The sequence below is a fragment of the Cynoglossus semilaevis genome, chromosome 1 (assembly GCF_000523025.1).
Source record: "Cynoglossus semilaevis isolate Cse_v1.0 chromosome 1, Cse_v1.0, whole genome shotgun sequence".
In the NCBI taxonomy this organism is placed as follows: domain Eukaryota; kingdom Metazoa; phylum Chordata; class Actinopteri; order Pleuronectiformes; family Cynoglossidae; genus Cynoglossus; species Cynoglossus semilaevis.
In genome coordinates this window covers 24,271,269-24,290,517 of record NC_024307.1, presented here as the reverse complement: position 1 = coordinate 24,290,517, position 19,249 = coordinate 24,271,269, and the positions used below count along the sequence as shown (strand labels likewise).

Here is a 19,249-nt window from a genome sequence, read left to right as displayed (position 1 = left end):
ATTTATGGTTTCAACATGCAACATGTGTGTTTAAGGGTTCATACTTTGATAACAAGGCCTCAAACAATCCCAGCAATGGCTTCAACAGAAGGTGTTTAAGTGTGTTAATAAAGTGTGGCCATTAGGCAGGTTAGCAAACAAACTTTAACATTACAGCAATTCAACTTTTTTTGTTTTGTTTTTAAACTGCAACATAATGCAGATTCAGGAGTTTACACAAATACGACCAATACTGGACAAACTGCATGAGCTAAAATGTTTTCCTGGAGGCAAGTAAGCAGATTTTTCATATATTGTATGCATCACCATAACGCCAACACACTTAGCGGCACTTTACTAGGTGTATGGAAAGTGGAATAGAAACCGGCACAGAAACAATGTGCCACATTTGGTTAATGGTGACACAAATTGCAACTCTCTGCGGACGCACATAGTAGAAAGTATAATCTCGGCTTTAGCATAAGCACGCTCACACACACACAAAACAATTAATTCTGCTATATCACCAAAGGCAAGCCAAGCCAAAAGGGACTTTGTCAGCAACTTGAGGACTGACTTTTTGCCCTCCTGTCTCTCTCTCTTTCTCTCTGTTTCTCATTCACACACACACACACACACACCATTCCTTTCCATCTGCATCACTGTAGTTGAGCTCAGTGCCTTCATCCATAGTGACATATTGCTGCAGCACCATGAGTCATCAGCCATTTAAGAGTGAATGGACGAGGTGACCCGGAGGGAAGCCCGGTGGTTGTAGCTTCATTGATTCACAGTAGATTTCCTACAAGGGCTTCAGGATCAGGATGTGGAACCAAGCAGTAGGTTCAAGTCAGACAGCCCAAGTAGAGAACTGAATCAAAATACTGCTGTGTTGATTAGCAATGGATCTGAACTGATTAGCAACAAAAGTACACACAAGTCGGTTCTCCATACACAGCAATATTAGGCATTTGGTACATCAGTAACACTCCTTAGTTGATTGATATAATAACTTCACTGGTTTATGATTGCTCCAAGACTTGAGTGATATGACAAAGGCAAAACCAAGGTCCAAGGTCCCTTAGAAGTCAGAGCCAAGAAGACGCCCAAAACATGGGGCTAGTTGACCAAACCCAAAGATAAGTTCCAAGAAACATGATAGCCTCCTTTAGTGTCTCATCTACAGGGAGGAGTCTGAAGTAGGAAAGACATTTTGGACGTAAACTTCAGGTGTTAGCATTGGACCACAGGGTCCAGTTTTGGTTGATAAATGGCCTCTCAGGCCCCTTTTTTTTAGCAGCCCCTAAAGTCCTATAAGAGACAGCGCGCTACATTAAAATCACTGTGTTGAGAAGAATACATTTTACTTGTAATAAAAGGATAAAACCAAGTCATGATTCAATCAACATACTGTATGACTTCACCAGGAATTGATTTGTGTGATATTAGCTTTGGAAATGACATAAAGCACTTAAAATGACTCTATAGAAATTCATTGGTTATAAGCGGGTGCTTCTTTTTAAGAACCTTAGTTAAAATATTTTTACTCTGTATAATTGTAGCCCTACTACCTCTACATGATGTGTGAGAAACCAACCAATTATTCCTTTTGGAGTGCTCTGAACTAAAAGCCTAGTCTTTGGAAACATTTTGGGCTTCAATCCAACTTGTGGCCTTTTACTGTCAGTCAGGGAAGAAAGTGGCCTGCCCTACTTATCTATGTAGGTTTCTTTTTTTGGCAGGAGAAGAGAGGGTGAGTACACGTACAGAGGGAATCCTAGTCTCTCAGCTCTTTTCATTCACTCTTTTCATGCCTTTGAATGAGGGATGTCCGATATTGACTTTTTGCCGATATCCAATATGCCAACACGATACCAACATAGCAGGGCAGTGGTGAACACTTTTAAGCGATACCAACATAGCAGGGCAGTGGTGAAGTTAAGTGTTGCCTGCTCACTAAGGTGATGGGTTAAAACAGTGTTTTTAAATTATGTTCTGCCTCCCATGGTACAGACTTAAAATACACCTGGTAATATTTATTTATTTGTCTGTACAAACCACTGTAAGAGTTACTGGCACCAGCATTCTTTATACAATCCCCTGATTATCAATATAGATTAATAAAATAAGCTACAATGCTGCCGTCTAGTGACTAGAGGCTTGTTTATCATTGGCAATGCTCTGTGTTTATTTGTTATTGTGACATATATGTGTTCTACTTTCTCCGACCGTTCTTGAACGCACCATGTTGTAGCACACATGCGCAGTGTGTTCTGTTCCATTTGTTAGAGCCGGCTGGCTTGGTTAGTGCTGGTCAAGTTCTGCTCTGAGCGATTTGGTGTGTGCTGTGGCCGACACTATGCAACAATATGGAGATACCAGCTAACAACAGATCACGTGGTGGGCAAAAAGGATCTAGCTAACAGATCACCAGATACAGATCACGTGGTGGGCAAAAAGGATCAAATATTGAAAAAGCATGATATAGGTTTTCAAGCCATTGAATTGCCTGTTTTGGTTGAAAGTTGGTGTAGATTTGGTTCACTACCTTTTCAGCTTTCCATTAGACCAGAAAAGAGAATATTCTCTTTAAGGTTGGCCTACATCATCTGTGACACCAGATGCTATTTATCATTAAGAGCCAAAAAGGCCTGAAAGGTAGTAATCAATGTAAAATGTACTCCTGTATCTTTAGTTGGCTCTCAGTAGGAGACAGGAGGAATCCAAATTCAGCCACTCATTTGACAACTATTCATCACACTGGCTGCTGCCGTCCAAAGAGAACAATTTTCTCCCTGAAAAATATGCTTTATAATGAGAGTTATTTAGTCCCAGATTCTTAATGCATTACCATTATGTTAGTAACACCAGCAGTGGCATTTGTGGGTTTGGACAGTGTTCCTTCTTCAGACTACGCCACATGTCATCATTGCATATCACTTGTTCTCTTGCATCTGTTCCCCCTGTCATTGCCAAGGGAACAAGGAGTCCACTTGAAGTGGCTTTGAAGCGTCATTGCCGCGAGCGTACAAACCTATAGTTTTTCCTGCTCATCGGAGCTCACTCTCAGTCAGTTTGTTCTTTTTCTCGCTCTGTGGCTTTATCCCCGAGGCTTTAGCTGCATGGGAATTACAGCACATGGAGGAGAGATCAGCTGGTCATGTCACATGGTTTTTACTTTTTTACTCTCTCTCCCTCTCTCTCTCTCTCTCTCTCATTAATCATTTTCTCTACAATTTCTAACAATCTTTTTTTTTCTACAATTTGAAGAAATTGCTCTTGGTTGTAATTTCTCCTTAGCTAGGATAGCAGACATTCAAACCCTGCACTGTATTTCTAGCCCTGCTGTGAGGTGTGTTTTTGGGCTTACTGTTAACTTCCCTCCCATGTCCTGTGATGCCAAGCATACAACGGCTCAACGAAGAAGCCTTGGCTGAACCATCAGAGCAAAAACAAACTTGACAAAAACCTTAACATTTTCCAACAATGATGGAAACACAATAAGTAACCTGGCAAAATATGTCACATAACATGTTCTATATTATCCTCAAGCTATAGCTAACGGAAACATCCAGCCCCAACTTAACCTCCATTCAGTGGAGTAAAACCAATGAGTGGTGGTAGTATCATTCTTTGGGGCTCTTCTTTTTCCGCTACATTCAAAGCTACGATTACTGAAATAATAAGTGTAGTATTTACATCCATATGATGTTACAGCCGACAGTTACTGCACCAATGTTCTGCCTGCTGCTCTGTAATTACCTTTAGTGAAATTCACTATGAGCATCATTGACTCCACCATTCACCCTGGACCACTGAGTCAAAAAATAAAGCCATAAACCACTCGCGAGGATCATGCCTCTAAAAGTTGACAGTCTTTTTTTTTTTTTTTCTCTCTCACCTTGTTTGCCCTTTTTCTGATATCTTTGTTGCCATCGTCCTTATCTGTTTTCAGGGTCTGGTGGGAGAAAAGTACGGCAGCATTCGAGTTCCAGGGGAGGTGGAATCTGCTGAGTTTGAGATGATCTTGGACGCGTCGGTGGAGGCCGGGCTGGACACACACATCTTGGAAGAGTGGTACTGCAGGGATGAAAACTCTGTGCCACCCGCATACTACCTCAAACCTAAAGCCCAAATGCTGAAGAACTACCAGAACTCTGTGAGTCCCACAAGGCTGCAGTAAAAAGAGACAATTTTGAATGAGGTTACGACAGAGAAGGGAGACTTTGCATTGGTTATGGATTTTTATGATGTGTTATTTTTCCCACGTGGACATCTTACCTTTACTTACTGAAGGATTTAACAGTGCTGATAATGGATTCTGGTCCTGAAGCTGAATGTTCTCCTTTGGAGCCTTTTTATGTTCTCCTACAGAGAGGCAGAGCGAGCTCTGGATTGGCTCCGACAACAATCTGAGGCCTTATCCAAATAAGAGAACAGTAATTTGAACAACAAATCTGTGAGGACATTTATATTTTAACAGAGCTCTTTAGCTTTTACTTTGCATCATCTTATCTCGACAGGTACTTTATGTAGATAATAAGAACTGTTGTATTTACCTTTCTAAATATGACTTTTCCTTAAATCTCAATTCATCAGGCAAAAAGACTTATCAGTTATTCCAACTTAGCTGTATTTGTTAAATACATTCTGATCTAAAAACTAAAATGTGTCATATAAAAGAGTTCAGTAGTCAGCAGTTACCATCATCTCGTTCTCATCTCCAGGTTACATTATTGTTTATTGTTTGCAGTGTTTGCATTTCTGCACATAACACTGACCTCAAAAAGTGTTATTCCAATTAATCCTGTTACATTTCAACGCTGATATCCTTATGTATTTTTACACAATCGTGGTTAAGCCTCAACCTTGGCTCAGAAACCATGCTCGTTCCTAATATTGTCCACAACAATTCCTCTCTACACATTGTGATAATATTTTAACTGGTTCTTAACATGTTTATAATTATAAGGTGATTCTCCTGCAACCCAGTCTTTATACCAAAATCTGTTACTAGTTAACCTGTATAAAGAGAAACCTCCAAGACTGTTACTTGGCTATCAAATTTTCTTAAGCTCTACTTTCCTTTTTATACAATAAGAAGTAAGTGAGACCTCCAGGTCACCTGTTTAGAACGATTCCTGCAGGTTTCCTGCTCAGTATTCAGTCACTGCTCTTTGACTCTGCAGGGTGTAAAGCTGAAGAGTCAACCACATTAAGATTATGCCAATGATCACCTTACAATGGACAATCCCAAATCACCTGTATTATCACCAAATCACCTGTATTATTCTCTGATAACAAATACTAGATGTCGGTGTCTGATATTAGATACAGAAACAAGATCTCTTCTGACTGTTTGTCTGCACAGTTCTTTCAGAAACAAGACTGACAACATTCCATCTCAATGAAAGGAAAGTCGATTCACAGCATGTCCCTCTCCTTTGTCCCCTGTCCTGCTCAGATGGAGTCAAGCAGCACAGCCAAGACCAAGAATGACAAGGCCTGGAGGAACGTGTCAGAGGAGATCAAAAAGATCATCCGTACAGCAGTGCTGCAGCTTCAGGAGAAGGGGACCATGAAGAGCGCTCAGGCCAAGAAATTTCTTTGCTCTGGTCAGTCCCAGGTCATCTTTTCATTTTCTTTCTCTCTTGGGTTTTTTCACATCGAATGTCAGGGCTCTTGTTTTTGACAAGATGAAACTCCGCTCCCTCTCTTTGATGGATTACTGCAGTATTCCTAGTGTCAAAAGACAGTCTACTATAATTAAATAGAAGGGTTTTATATATATATATATATCATGAGACCTGGGTTACAGCTTTGGCTGCCTTTTTGGGCAGTAATTTTTCTTACACATTCAAAGAATGCTTCTCTGTTGTGTCTGAGAGGCTGCATTTTTACATTGGCTGAAAAAAAAAGTTGTTCCTTTCTTTGAAATTGCCATCATCTTGTTTCCTTTTTTTGCTGTCTTGTCTAATTAGCTGTCTTAGAAAAGTACATATTGGCAGAGTTTCAGCCCAACAGCTCTTTGTAAGACAGACTGAGCCTGTGATTTAGTTAAGCATTGCCAGCTTATGAGATTTTTATCAATTTTTTTTTTTAAGTAAGACTCAAGAGAAATCATCTAAACGGAGGCTGAAAGCTGCTAAAATCTGTTCCACTTTGCTGTTAAAAGAAATAGATGTCCTGCATTTTTTCAAATCTCACAGGCTTTACATGACAATGGTGGTGTCTCCCATTTTTAAAGTCAAAATAGAACATGCTTGGATAAATGAAGATTATAATTAAACTATGAATAAATATATATGCTATATTTAATATCTTGCCATAGTTTTTAGCAAATGCATCATTAAATACGCCATAAAACCATGACCAAATAAAAAACAATTATTGACCTTGAGAAGAAAAAAGGATAATGATTTCAGCCATGCCACTAATAAATGTAAATTAACTGCTGAATATTTAATGTTTTGAAATGTGAGTCAAATGACAAAACTGCACATATTTTCAAAAGATACCCTTACATTTTCCTTGAAAATACATTTAACTGTGCAACAAAGTGTGAAAATGTGTTCAAAGTTACATATCAACATTTTTAAATCTTAATTTATCCCACATCCGGGAAAATACTATACTAATAACTAATAATAAAAATATAGATAAAAATAACAACCTTTTAATCAACTTCTTTTAAAAACAGTGATATTTTACCAAATGGAATACATTCAATCTAACTAATCTACCCCAAACTTTGTACATCTAATTAATGACTCGTTCTCTGTTGCTTTAATTTCAGCCTTAGAAGATGAACTAGACTTTGCCCTCGGCAAACAAACACCTGCCTTTCTCAGGAAATGTGTCTGCTACATTCGGAAGATTTCCAACTTCGATCGATTCGCCAAACTCCCAGAGATGGCTCGCTACATGGACACCGTGGTGAGCAGTGATCGGGTCATGCGCAACCAAGAAGCCTACGAACGCCTCCTGAAGGTCAGGGATGAGTTCATCCCGACGATTGTCGCTGCCTCCAATCTCCGCGTATACTCTTCTGTCACACACTGCGACATGAAGCTCGGCTACTCCCAGGAGGTGGAGAGCCACTATGTGGAAGGTCTGTGTAAGCAGTTCTACGAGGATATGGTGGACATCATCCAGGCCACAGTGCAACAGAACTTTGACACGGAGATGGACCCTCTTTACAATGAGATCCTGCAGCACCTGTCCCTCTGTAAAACCTATGCTGCACTGTACGAGTACAAAGGTGAGACGTTGGATTATGTGCAAGAGTATCTGATGCCATCCAAGGGAAGTAGAATTAATCCCATGGTGGTGTATGGTGGACCTTGTACAGGGAAGACGCTGCTGCTGTCCGAGGTGGCAAAACAGGTGAGATACAGCAACTTTGTCAAATTTTGGTGTAAGGGTCTTTAGTGCACACAAGCTTGACTTTGTGTGCTTTTAATGGTCTTTAGTGCATACAAGCTTGACTTTGTGTGCTTTTAATGTGTGCAGATTAATGTTAGTATACATGTATCACATTCGTGGTTCTCGCTCTGTCCTTCTGAGGACCATCTGGCTGAATCCACCTACTTTGATACATCACCATTGCCAGGATCACTCTGCAGACGCCCACATATCCACCAACTGTTACTTAAATACACTAATTTATTAGAGCCACCATTCATATTGTTCATTGTAAAAAAATAAAACTATTAGTAAAAAGACCAGCAGCAGAGTAAGTGGGGTTATGAATAAAAACTGAACTAGATTAGCACAGAGGAAGGGTTCTGTCTAATTTAGATTTTTTTTTTTCTTGGTTTTACTTTTTGTTATTTGTTCTCAATTTTACTTTAAATCTTTAACGTCTATTTCTAGGATAACTATAAATTACCTTTTAGCAGAATTTGGCCAACCTTATTTTATGTTTTAAGCAACATTTTATTCAAATTTTTAGATATTTGAATTATAGATTGGTTAGTTTCTCTTAAATGTGTATTATATTAATTGTGCTTCATGGCTGGCTTACTTAAATATCTAGTTTTATTTTGCCTGTTTGCCAGACCTGGGGTAATGGTGCAATATATACTTTGGCACAGTTAGAGGATCTTAAGGTCTTAAGAGACTCTGCTGAATTTCAGGCCCCTGGTAATGGTTGACATTTACTGTTTAAAAGTCAAGTTAATTAAAGTTGAGCAGTCTTTCATTTATGGCTGGCTGCAAAAAAGGGAATAAGACTACTTCATGAACAACCACTGCATTTGCAGAGTAACATTTTACTATTCTGCTGATTTTCATGGCACATAATTTCTGGTAGAAGAAGCTGTAAAAAAAAAAAAAAAAAACTCAAATAGCTATACAAAACATAACTGAACATTTTACATTTTACACCTACAGTTCATCAAAAGATAATGTCAGAGTAACTCAGAGAATTGTAGAAGGTTATAAAAGCAAAATACTGGCCTTAACTTAAATAGCTCAGATTCAACAAAATACTATATTTGGGAGACATCTCTATAATGTGCAATGATTCAAAAAGGTTTTATAAATGTTGGGGGCCACATTAACCCTTCACTGAATCCTTCCAGCCAAGACTCTTTACAAACCTGTTACCAACTCTTTTGTAGATAGATTAACATATTGCAGTCTTAACTGTTTTTGTTAAGCAGAGGAAACAAATGTAAAAGTTAAGGATCTGCCTGTTCAGATTCTTTGTTAAATAAGTAAGGGGAATCATTATTTTTGTGATAAAAGTATCAAATAATGTCTTCTTAAACCACAGCTTTGCCTTTTAAATGAATTCCTGATAGACTTATGATGTCAATAAAGCCCCAAACCATACAGTAGTCTTTCCTATGATAAGACTATGAGGATAGCAGTTTTTTGCATACATCTAAATTCACTGTAGGAATGAATTTTTTTAAGAATGTTTGGGGATTTAAAGGTTAACTATGTTGAATACTATGTAGTTTTTTCTGTATCTAATAAAAGATAAGGATTTCGTATGGCAGAGGTATGCTATGAGAGCTGCAGCTCATACTTTACTAATGAGCCCTGACTTATGCCAGCAGGACATCAGCTAATTAGACCCCTCTGTCTCACTGTAGTGCTTCATTACCAGGTTATTTAGCAGTTCTTTTTTTTATGAAGACCTTTCATAATAAAAATCAGGTTCATTCATTCCTCATTTTCATTGCTGTTTTTCAGGCCTACACCTGGCTTCAGAAAGAAATGGGTCCTGAAGCCGACCCAGTGGTTATTGTACGTTTCATTGGCTCCACCCAGTCCTCCACAGATCTACGCACCCTCCTTCAGTGCATATGTGAACAGATTGCAATAAACTACCGCTGCCTGATTCACTTTTTGCCTAACAAAATCCAGGAGATGAGAGAACTCCTTATCAACCTTTTAGGAGAATCCTCATTCCATAGACCTTTGGTGATTGTGCTGGATTCCCTAGAGCAACTCTCAGATGCAGATGATGCTCGCAAGTTATGGTGGCTCCCTGTACACTTGCCAAGAACTGTACGCATTGTTGTCTCAACGTTACCTAACAAACATGGCATCCTGCAGAAGCTTCGGCACTTAATCCACGATGAAGGGTATTATGTGGAGCTAATACAGAGAGACCGAAAGATTTGCAGCCAAACTTTGAAGCAGCAGTTGCTCGGTGTGAGGAGGAAAGTCACATCAGGTCAACAGATTTATGTCAATGAGGCCTTGGCAAAGTGCACATTGCCGATGTTTGTCAATCTCATCTACAGAGAAGTTGTTCAGTGGAGGTCTCATAAAGATGTTGATGACAAGTCCCTATGCTCTACGGTGCATGAAAGTATTGAGCATTTGTTTTATTCAGTGGAGAACAAGCTTGGCCAACGGTTTGTCTTCAGAGCATTAGGGTATGTCACCATGGCAAAAGCTGGACTAACAGAGGTTGAATTAGAAGATATTCTGTCCCTGGATAATATAGTTCTTGGGGATGTTTTAGTACCTACATACCTCAAAAACCCGCTGAGAATCTCCTATGACTTGGTTGCAAAGCTCAAAGAGGAATTGGAAGGGTATCTTGTTGAACGTCAAGTTCATAATGTCACTCTGATGATCTGGGCCAACAGACATCTCCATCTCATTGCCCAGAAGCTGTATCTCAGCAATGAAGAGGATGTTCATCAAATGCACAGCCTCCTTGCTGAGTATTTTTTAGGAGCGTGGTCTGGAGGCAGGAAGAAAATCTTTACCTATGATAACAACCATTTTACTTCCCTCAACATATCACATCACAAAAACCCCCACCATCAGCAGTCACATGAAAAGGCCTCATCAGATAAGTATTCCTATGACAGGCAAACTCCAGAGCAGCCGTGGGTGTTTCAGTGTAACCTTTTGGAGCCTGATATCTTCTTTGTCAACCACAGAAAGATGACAGAGTTGGTGTACCACCTCACCAGAAGTGGGCGCACTGATGACCTCATGTTTGGTGTCATCATGAACTTTAGTTGGCTTTACACAATGATTAAGATTGGCCAGTTTGACAAAGCTTTAACTGATATTGACCTAGCTTACAGCTACACACAGGAAAAAGAGTTGAAGTTTCTGGCCACAACATTGCGTAGCATCAAGGTGAAAGTTCTTACGAATCCAGCATCACTGTCTGCAGAACTGCAGCAACGGCTTTTGCCAGTTGTCACCTCCCTCCCAAAGCTTAGACACTTACTCCTGGAGTGTGACAAAGATGGTCCGAAGTACTGTTCAATAGTGCCTCTTCACTCCTCTATGGATGTCACTTACAGTCCAGAGAGGCTTCCTCTGTGCTCTAGCTACATGCAGATTGTGGAGATCTTGCCTACTCTAGCTCCAAACATAGTCCTTGTAGCCTTGGAAGATGGTTCTGTCAGTACCTGGGATGTAGAGAGCAGACAACTACTGCGACAAATCGACACAGCCAGATCTGTTGTGCTCGGAATCAAGTTAACCACTGATGAGAAATATCTGGTTGTAGCTACAACCAAAAACACGCTGCTCATCTATGATAATCACAAGTCCTGCCTTTTATCTGAAGTTGAAATCAAGGGGTCCAAGAATGCCGGAATCACTGGCGGAGTGGCCTTCATTAATGGTTTCACGTTGTCCACCCATCATGCTCTGGCCTGGCTTGAGGCCAGTAAGGATGTTAATGTCATTGACTTACTCTATGGTTGGCCCCTTTACCAATTTCACTGCTGGTATGAGGTTACTTGTGTCCAGTGCTCCCCAGATGGGATGTATGCCTTCTGTGGCCAATACCTCAACACTGCATCCATTTTTCATTTAGGAAATGGTGACAAGCTTGCCACTGTGACCTCAGAGTTCTCTGGAGGATTTGTCAAGTCTATCCTGGTGCTGGAGACCCTTAATCAAATGGTAATGATTGACAATGAAGGAAGTTTGTCAGTGTGGAACACAAAGGAGATCACAAATCCAAAGCTGATGGAGGATTATGACTGTAGAGGGGATGACAGTGAAGTGGTTGGCATTGAGTTGTCAGAGGATCAGCGCTCAATTCTCATCTGCAAGGACAGAAGTATTGAAGTACTGGACACAAAGGTGTGGAAAATGGTAGAGAAGTTCAAAGCCAAACGAAGTGAACGTTTTATTGCTGCTGTCCTCTCCAAGAATGGACAAAGCATTGTGGCCTCCATGGAGAACACCTCCTCAATATTTGTTTGGAGGAGGGACAGTGGCCAGTGCATGGCCAGCCTCATTGAGATCTCAGGGGCTATTGTCAAACTCATTAAATCTGTTCATCACAATCTATTGCTTTCTGTTGCAAGCAGTGGAGTGCTCTCTGTTTGGGATATTGATATTATCACTGCTATGTCCAATATTGACAAAACAGGCAAGAAGATTCAGACCTTGTTACTGTCAGGCAGAGAGGATTATGTGTTTACCATGGATGGTTCAGAAGCAGTCCACAAATGGAACTTTGGCACAGGTTTTATTGAAACAGTCTTCAAGCATGAGGGTATTGTAGAGAACTGCGTCCTAACGTCCTCAGGAGATCTCATGGTAACTTCAGACGACAAATCTAGTCAATATATTTGGCAAACCAATACTGGAGAAAATATCTTCCGTATCAGTGGACAGAGAATATCGCAGCTGCTAATTACCCACAATGACCAGTTTGTGGTATCACTCTGTGAGCAAAATGCCTCTCGAGTCTGGAGGCTTGCAACTGGGCACAAGGTCTGCAACATCTTAGTCACACTCCAGAATGCACTGATCACCACAGCAAACACGTTTCTTGTGGGAACCTCCAAAAACAAACTGCTTGCTGTCAGTCTATGGTCAGGGAGTGTGTCCAAGAAGTTTGTGTGTGATGATGGTATTACCATTGTCAACTTCAAGCTGATTCCTGACTGTCCAGACTGTGCAGTGTTCATCACATCCACGGAGACTGTCTTCATATGGAATGTGGCAGATGAGACCATTTGCAGGCGAGTTCAATTACCAACCAACTTCCTTAAAAATCTCGAGGACTTCCAGATCTCCCCCAATGGAAAACTAGGAATTGTCTCAAAGGGTGATGAAAACATTAATGTCCTGGATCTTCATAGTGGAAAACTCAGACTTGTTCACGCTGCTGGTATCATCTGGCGTCAGAAACTATCAAGAGATGGACGTTACTTAGTGTACATCTGTTTCCAGAACAGTGAGGAAGATGATGAGGCTGGTGTTGTGTCCAGCCTGATTGTGATGCGCCTTGCTGATGGTAAAAGCATTGGCACCTGCTCGCTTTACAAAACTCCCACCTTCCTTTCTGTTTCTCAGCGAGCATTAAACATCATAATTGGCTTTGAAGATGGCAGCATTGGCACCTACACTGTGGTGGATCGTGTGGATGCTGCACTAAAGATTAAGATAGCCACTTCCAATAGCCGTCAAATTGTCAACAACGCATCGCAAAAGGTGCGGCCCAAATGCGGCAATCATTCCTTTAAGACTGTTGCCGACTGTACTTGGAGGGAATCAACAGAGGTCTTCTCTAGGGACAGTCCCATCAACGTGTCAGACTCTGGTGAAGGTGAATCAACAACGCCAACAAAAAAGACTGAAGTGCTGCAGTGATGGTTGAAAAACACAATACCAGTGGACTTTCCCAGCTTGCAGGTTCATGAGGAACCCAATATGGGAGGGTTTAACAGGTGGGTTTGGTTGAACAGATTTGTTTTGGAAACAGGTGACCAAGTTTTGAATCTCTGGGGTTGCAGCTGTTTCTTGTTTACAGCCAGGTGATTCAGCTGCAGATGTCAGCCCTCTGGGTACTTTAACGGGCCGACCAATTTTAAGCTGCACTCAAGTTATGTATTTCTTCCAATTTATGATACAGTTTTAGTCAATTTTACAAATAAAGACTGTTAAAAAAAATCGTGTTTTGGAAAAGAAGAAAAAAAATTAGCATAATTCTGTGAATTATTAGTATGATTATTTGCCATTATGTGTCCTTTTTGCATTTGAAGAACAGTGGTATTTTTCAAATGTCTTGTTCAAACATTTTCAAAGCCATTCCAGAATTCTTAGCCAACTTCATCTTACGCTATTTTCATTTATGTTGTGCACATTAAGCCATATCATTGTTCTTAAAAGATTCTTTCTATGTTTGTATGTACATCAGACGGTACTGTATAAAATGGAAGTCCTATGAACATGTACATATCCCTTTTGGCTGCTACAATTTGTGCAACCTCTTATAATTAAAAAAAAATGTTATGTTGTGCTTAATGCAATCAAAGTGAGTGCCTGGAATTTAACAAATGTTCTTTATGGGCAGATTACAAGATGTGTGAAAATGCAGGGGATTTGCAGACACATATACAGTGATATAAAACTTGCATTGACGATAAATCTAAATGAACAGTTTACTGAACTCCAGTCAACAGCATGCAGGATCGACGGAATTGCTCTTTGTAACGATAGTTGTAGAAATGTCTTGGAACACTTAGATTTGTTCCTGCCTATTTGTGTGCTGTTCGTTTCAAGGGATTCACCACTATTGAAGCATACAGTGTAGCATAGCACCATACACATTCACGCCTTAAAAGAAAAACAGTGTGACTTGCTTTAGTTTTTAATTAGGTACTTTCAGATGTTCAAAAGTAGAAGAGGATAGTGTGATTAACCGAGGGTTTCAAACACTGAAACCAACTTGGTTCTGTAAATATATTTAGAGATTCTAGAAAATAGTTGCAAGCACTTTACCGGTGGTTTATGAGAAATTATTAGACTTTATTCATATGAAATACTGTATGGATTATTTAAAGTGAGCTTTCTTTGTCTTAAACAGGTACTGGATTTGCCAATTTAAAGACACAAGGCTGTTCATGTACCTGCCAGCCACAGTTAACCTACTGAATTGCTAAATTCTGTTTACTCACAGTTTGTGCCTGCTGTAAACAATTCACTGCAGAGATGGGCAAACTGAAAATCTATGGGCTCAAATACTAGTCAAAAAGTTTTGTTTTGTTTTGTTAAGATAATTTTTTTTAGAAATATTTTTAAACAGTCAAAAAGTTTTGTTTTGTTTTGATAATTTTTTTTAGAAATATTTTTAAATAAGTATATGTCAGGACTGTCACATTCCCAAATGTAAACACATATTGTGGCATGCTAGATTATTATGTTAGATAACTAACATGCATCTAATTACACGTACAAAGTCTGACTGATAATTAATAGTTATGTTGCCAAAGGGAGAAAGTAGCATGACTCCTTCGCAGAGACAAAGGCAACAGACCTGAAAAAGTTTGTTCAAATCTAATGAGAAAAGCTAGCATGCTTACTGTTTCCTGGGGAGCCCCTCAACTAAAAATACACCCGATCTTGTTTCTATAACCATGAGCACAGTTTTGCGTCCTTCCTATTAGCAACACAACTTTTGTTCAGGTTAGGCATCTTCTACACCACTGTGCCATGTGGAGTAAGCCACAATGAGTATTCTGTGACAAGCGACACCACTAAAGAAAACAATTGTATTCTAGGTATTGTACTGTAGAACTTTCGCCATTATTATACTGAAAAATAGTATGTGTACTAGGTTTCATATAAGGCCACCTAGAATGGTGTAATTACCAATGGACACAAACATTCTAGCTATTGGTTAAGTTTGGCAACATTTCCAAGCAAATTCCACATATTCTTGGATTTGTAAAACCATTAAATGTAATATTTTTCAAACCCTTTTTTTGTATTTTTTACAATAAGGTAAACTGTTTATTTTGTTTACTAACACGTTAGGCCCTGTTGGCATGTCTGCTTTAGAAGTTTGTGGAAGTAACTAAGGAAATGATTGTTACTTTGCAACTCTATTAGGAAAACAGACCTTTGACAGATCCTGCAGAAATCATCAACTAAATGTATGGAAAATGCAGGACTCTTGGATGTGTAAGTTTTCATCCAGGTTACGTTTTAGCTTGCTTGCTAATCAAAAACAGTAATGACAAATATTGCATTGATTGTTATTCTACACTATTAGTGCCCTCTGCTGGGCCATCTGTTACTACTTCACACAGTTTTGAGATTCAAAAAAGCCCTAGCGGATTGGACAAACAGTATTTGAAGACTGGCTAATATCACCAGTTGCACAGATGATGATTTTTTAGTTACTTTGGTAAACATCTCAGTACAGACAAAACAAAATTGCTTATTTAAGTTAGGGTACAGTGGTCCTGCTCTTACAACTAACACCTTTTTACAAAAGAAGAAAATCTGTGCCTTTAGATTTAACATAAACTCAAGGAGCACCCTGGTAGCTAAACTGTTACCACGCATGCCACATACCTGCAGTGTCCATGGTTTGGGTCAGGTCAGAAAACTTTGTTGCATGTCACACCATCTCTCTGCTTCTAAAAACAACACAGTTAGAGCAAAACGGAGACTTTTTAGTGGAGAAAATATGTACTTAGGTGTTTACAAAATGTATTCTGGCAAATTAATCTTAGAATCTTTTTGATATTTACTGTACACTAGCCCTTAGATTCTGACTCACTGCGTGTCAGGGTGAAAGCCGTTAACATCTGGCTTGCCGACAATCTAAAAGAACATTTGAAGTTAAACTTTGCAGGTGCTTTTATCACAAGTTTTTTGAAAAAAACAAAACAAATGTGAATAATAAAGCATGTCTGTAAAAAACAACAAGCCTAATTTGTGCTCTGATGAGACCCATTGTCTACTGGGCAGCATGACTAAAACAAAAACCTACAGAACTACACTTACACTTTGATATTCCTTTTTAAAGGGCTATACCACTTTATTGTACGTTTACTAGTTATGAACAGTTGAGGTGATGGCCCTTGGATCATTTAAAACTGAGCAGCAACAAGGTTAAAAAAAACTAAATTTATTTCCCCAGAATTTATTTAAATAAATATATATAAAGAGATATATAGATGTAATTGCCAAAGTCAAGGTTTTTGTTCATGTTTGATTTGTTGATTTGTTTTTGAGGCTTGTACTGTAATTATATTGTTACCAAATTTTTTCAGTGTTCTGATGTGTATATGATAGAGAACTTGTGCTATCTTTGCTAAAAGGTTGTGGAAAAAAAGAGTTAAAATACAGTATATTGGAATGCCAGTTTGAGTATATTTGAATGTGTCTATATGAAAGCCAGTAAATGGTATTATTGTATGTGAAGTGACTTGAATGACTATTAATGTCTGCAACTCCTAGTTGACTTACTGGTCATGAATGTTTCTATGGTATTCTTTGTATTGTCAGGCCTGACCTGTTACCTGTTTAGAGATTTATATTTTCATAAATGTTGTACCGACATTTTGTTACAGAGTTGTTTAAAACAAAAGAAGAAAAGAAAACCTATGTCTGAAGCAATATTAGACAGCTGGTGTGTATGCATTGTTTGTATGAAACATTTTACTGTAATAAAAATTGGTCGATTTTTTTGGCTCCACCTCTGGTGCTTTAATACTTTAACAAAAATGTTCCTAAATGTTGGCAGAAAAACAATATACACACACATACACACAAGAAAACTTAAAGTTATCCCAGAAATATAGTATGATGGATCAAGTTTTGTTAAAAAAATAAATAAAAAATCATCTTTAACTGTTATTAGTAGCCAAACATGAGCAGGTTTTCAAAGCTGAAGCTTTAAATGAAAACCAAAAGATTTACAAAAATAACCTTAAAAAAGCTATGAATTTGCAACAACAATGAACATCCAAGAAAACAACAAAGTTTGACACATAAAATACTGCTCCAAACTAATTATAATTATAAAGCTGCTAAGATTTAGACCGAAGAATAGAAATAGAAATTGTTATATTTAGCCAAAACTTTAAAATTAAGTTATTTTAAATAATTTGAATGACCCAGAAAAATACATATATTATAAAAAAGTTATTTGTCAACAAAGTCTGTTCTCAAATCAACCAAATTAGTCAACAGATATAGTTGGAGGTTTTCACTAAAATAACACACAAATCCCTTATTCTCAAAATCAGAAATACTGAAACTTACCGATCTGGTACGTTTTCAAATGGCACTAATCATGTACAGAGCAATACACAACCTACTACCAGTAAATATTCCAGCGTGTTGTTTTTTTTTTCGGGGGGGCGGGGGGTATAATCTGAGGGGAGAATTAAAGCTGAAACATCAATATGCTCGTACAACTGTAAGAACCTTCAGTATCACAGTAAATCACATTTTATTTTAACTGGGTAAACTGTTGTTGGTATTGATGTTGTTTGTTTTTTTAATTGCAATTGGAATGTAAATAGGGGGAAAGGGTGAACACCGTGGGAAAAGAGGGAATTACTAAGTCACTAAGTGGAGAAGGGGTAGGACTCCATAAGCTATTGCCTCTTCCTACTCCTTTTCAAACAAGAACATACTTGGTCCACGTATGGGCCATGATTTGGACCCTGGGCCAGATTTTTGATCCACCTAAAACTCTATTAGACTCACAGAGTCAAACTGAACTGACTGAACAGATCTGTAAAATGAAGTGAAAGCCCTGTGATTGCTCTGGTGTGTTTGATACCAACTGGCAGACAAGCGTAGTGAATATTTCTCCAACACAGGCTGACATTGTCAGGATAATTAGACAATGCATGTACTTACACACACAGGGACACGTACACACAGGGCGACACACACAATCCTGCAAGGTAAACACATCCAGTATCAGGTTGTGATTGGCCAATAAAACCCTGATGCTTTGAGCTGCTGCTTTAATTTCCCAACGGTGTCACTCTAAGCCCGTCCACGTGTGTGTTCACCAGTGTGTGTGCATGTGTGTGTTTCCACAGCAACATCAGGTCCACAGCAGACGCAGTAGCAGTGGTGACAGTTTAGGCCCCACCTCTCATTGCAATGACAGTGAGCTCATGTCTGTTGCTGCTTTTCTAGCCTTTAATGACAACAAGGCCTGGACAGGGAGGGACATTTCACCTGCAGTGTAATGACAACACTGTTTGCAGAACAGGAGGAGGTCTCTACAGGTCACTGTGTTTCTGCGTGTGCATATAAACACTAATTTCTGCTACTTCTTCTTAGAACTTTTTTTCTGTAATGCCCACTGATTTTATCAGGCCAAGGAGCCCTAGAGGGAACCAAATCCTGGTCTTAATGAGACAGAATCCCATTAAGGTTGAAAACCTTTGGGTATGGAAACAGTCCAGGAAGGTTTCCGAAGCCTGACCTACCAAATTCAGATTTTTGCCTATACAGATTATTATATATATATGTATATGTTTAACTGACAGCATACACCTAAACCTTGTTATATTGAAGACAATACATCAGTATCTTGCTTTTACAAAAAAAATAAAACAAGGTTTGAGGTTTATAAAATAAGATTATAAATAAACTTAGAATAAATAGCAAACACTTACAGGATAATCTAACAAAACAACTGTAACCACCAATAAAGTGTCCTGAGTTTTTGGTGCAAAAACAAAAAATGCCCAAATGCAGCAGCTTTGTGGCTATTAAAATGTTAAAATATTTATTAAAAACAACTAAATTGTAACATTTATTGAATTCTTCAAAAGTAAACAGGTAATACGAGTTAGCATGGCACAGACTTATTGTTGTCACTTGAACATTAATAGTGACTTATTGTTGTCACTTGAACATTAATAGCAGGACTTTCTTTACAAACAAAAGTTCTGCCTTTTAAGCAGACAGGCGACTTCTTCTCTCATCCACCAAATGTCCAGCCGAGCTAAATAGGCGCTCACTTTCCCTGCTTGTACATGGAGCAGAGAGATAGGCT

At 38.9% G+C, this 19,249-nt stretch overlaps 1 protein-coding gene across 1 annotated transcript in view; it reads left to right on the top strand.

Annotated features, from left to right (window-relative positions):
• Positions 1-14,502, top strand: part of nwd2 (NACHT and WD repeat domain containing 2) — a 35,385-nt gene extending 20,883 nt beyond the window's left edge. Inside the window, exons 6-9 of the mRNA XM_008321204.3 lie at positions 3,935-4,138; positions 5,444-5,594; positions 6,776-7,365; positions 9,184-14,502. Of these exons, the coding sequence (XP_008319426.1) occupies positions 3,935-4,138; positions 5,444-5,594; positions 6,776-7,365; positions 9,184-13,080 (4,842 nt within the window). The 3' untranslated portion in view covers positions 13,081-14,502. The remainder of the gene's footprint in view (positions 1-3,934; positions 4,139-5,443; positions 5,595-6,775; positions 7,366-9,183) is intronic.
• Positions 14,503-19,249: the final 4,747 nt, after the last annotated feature.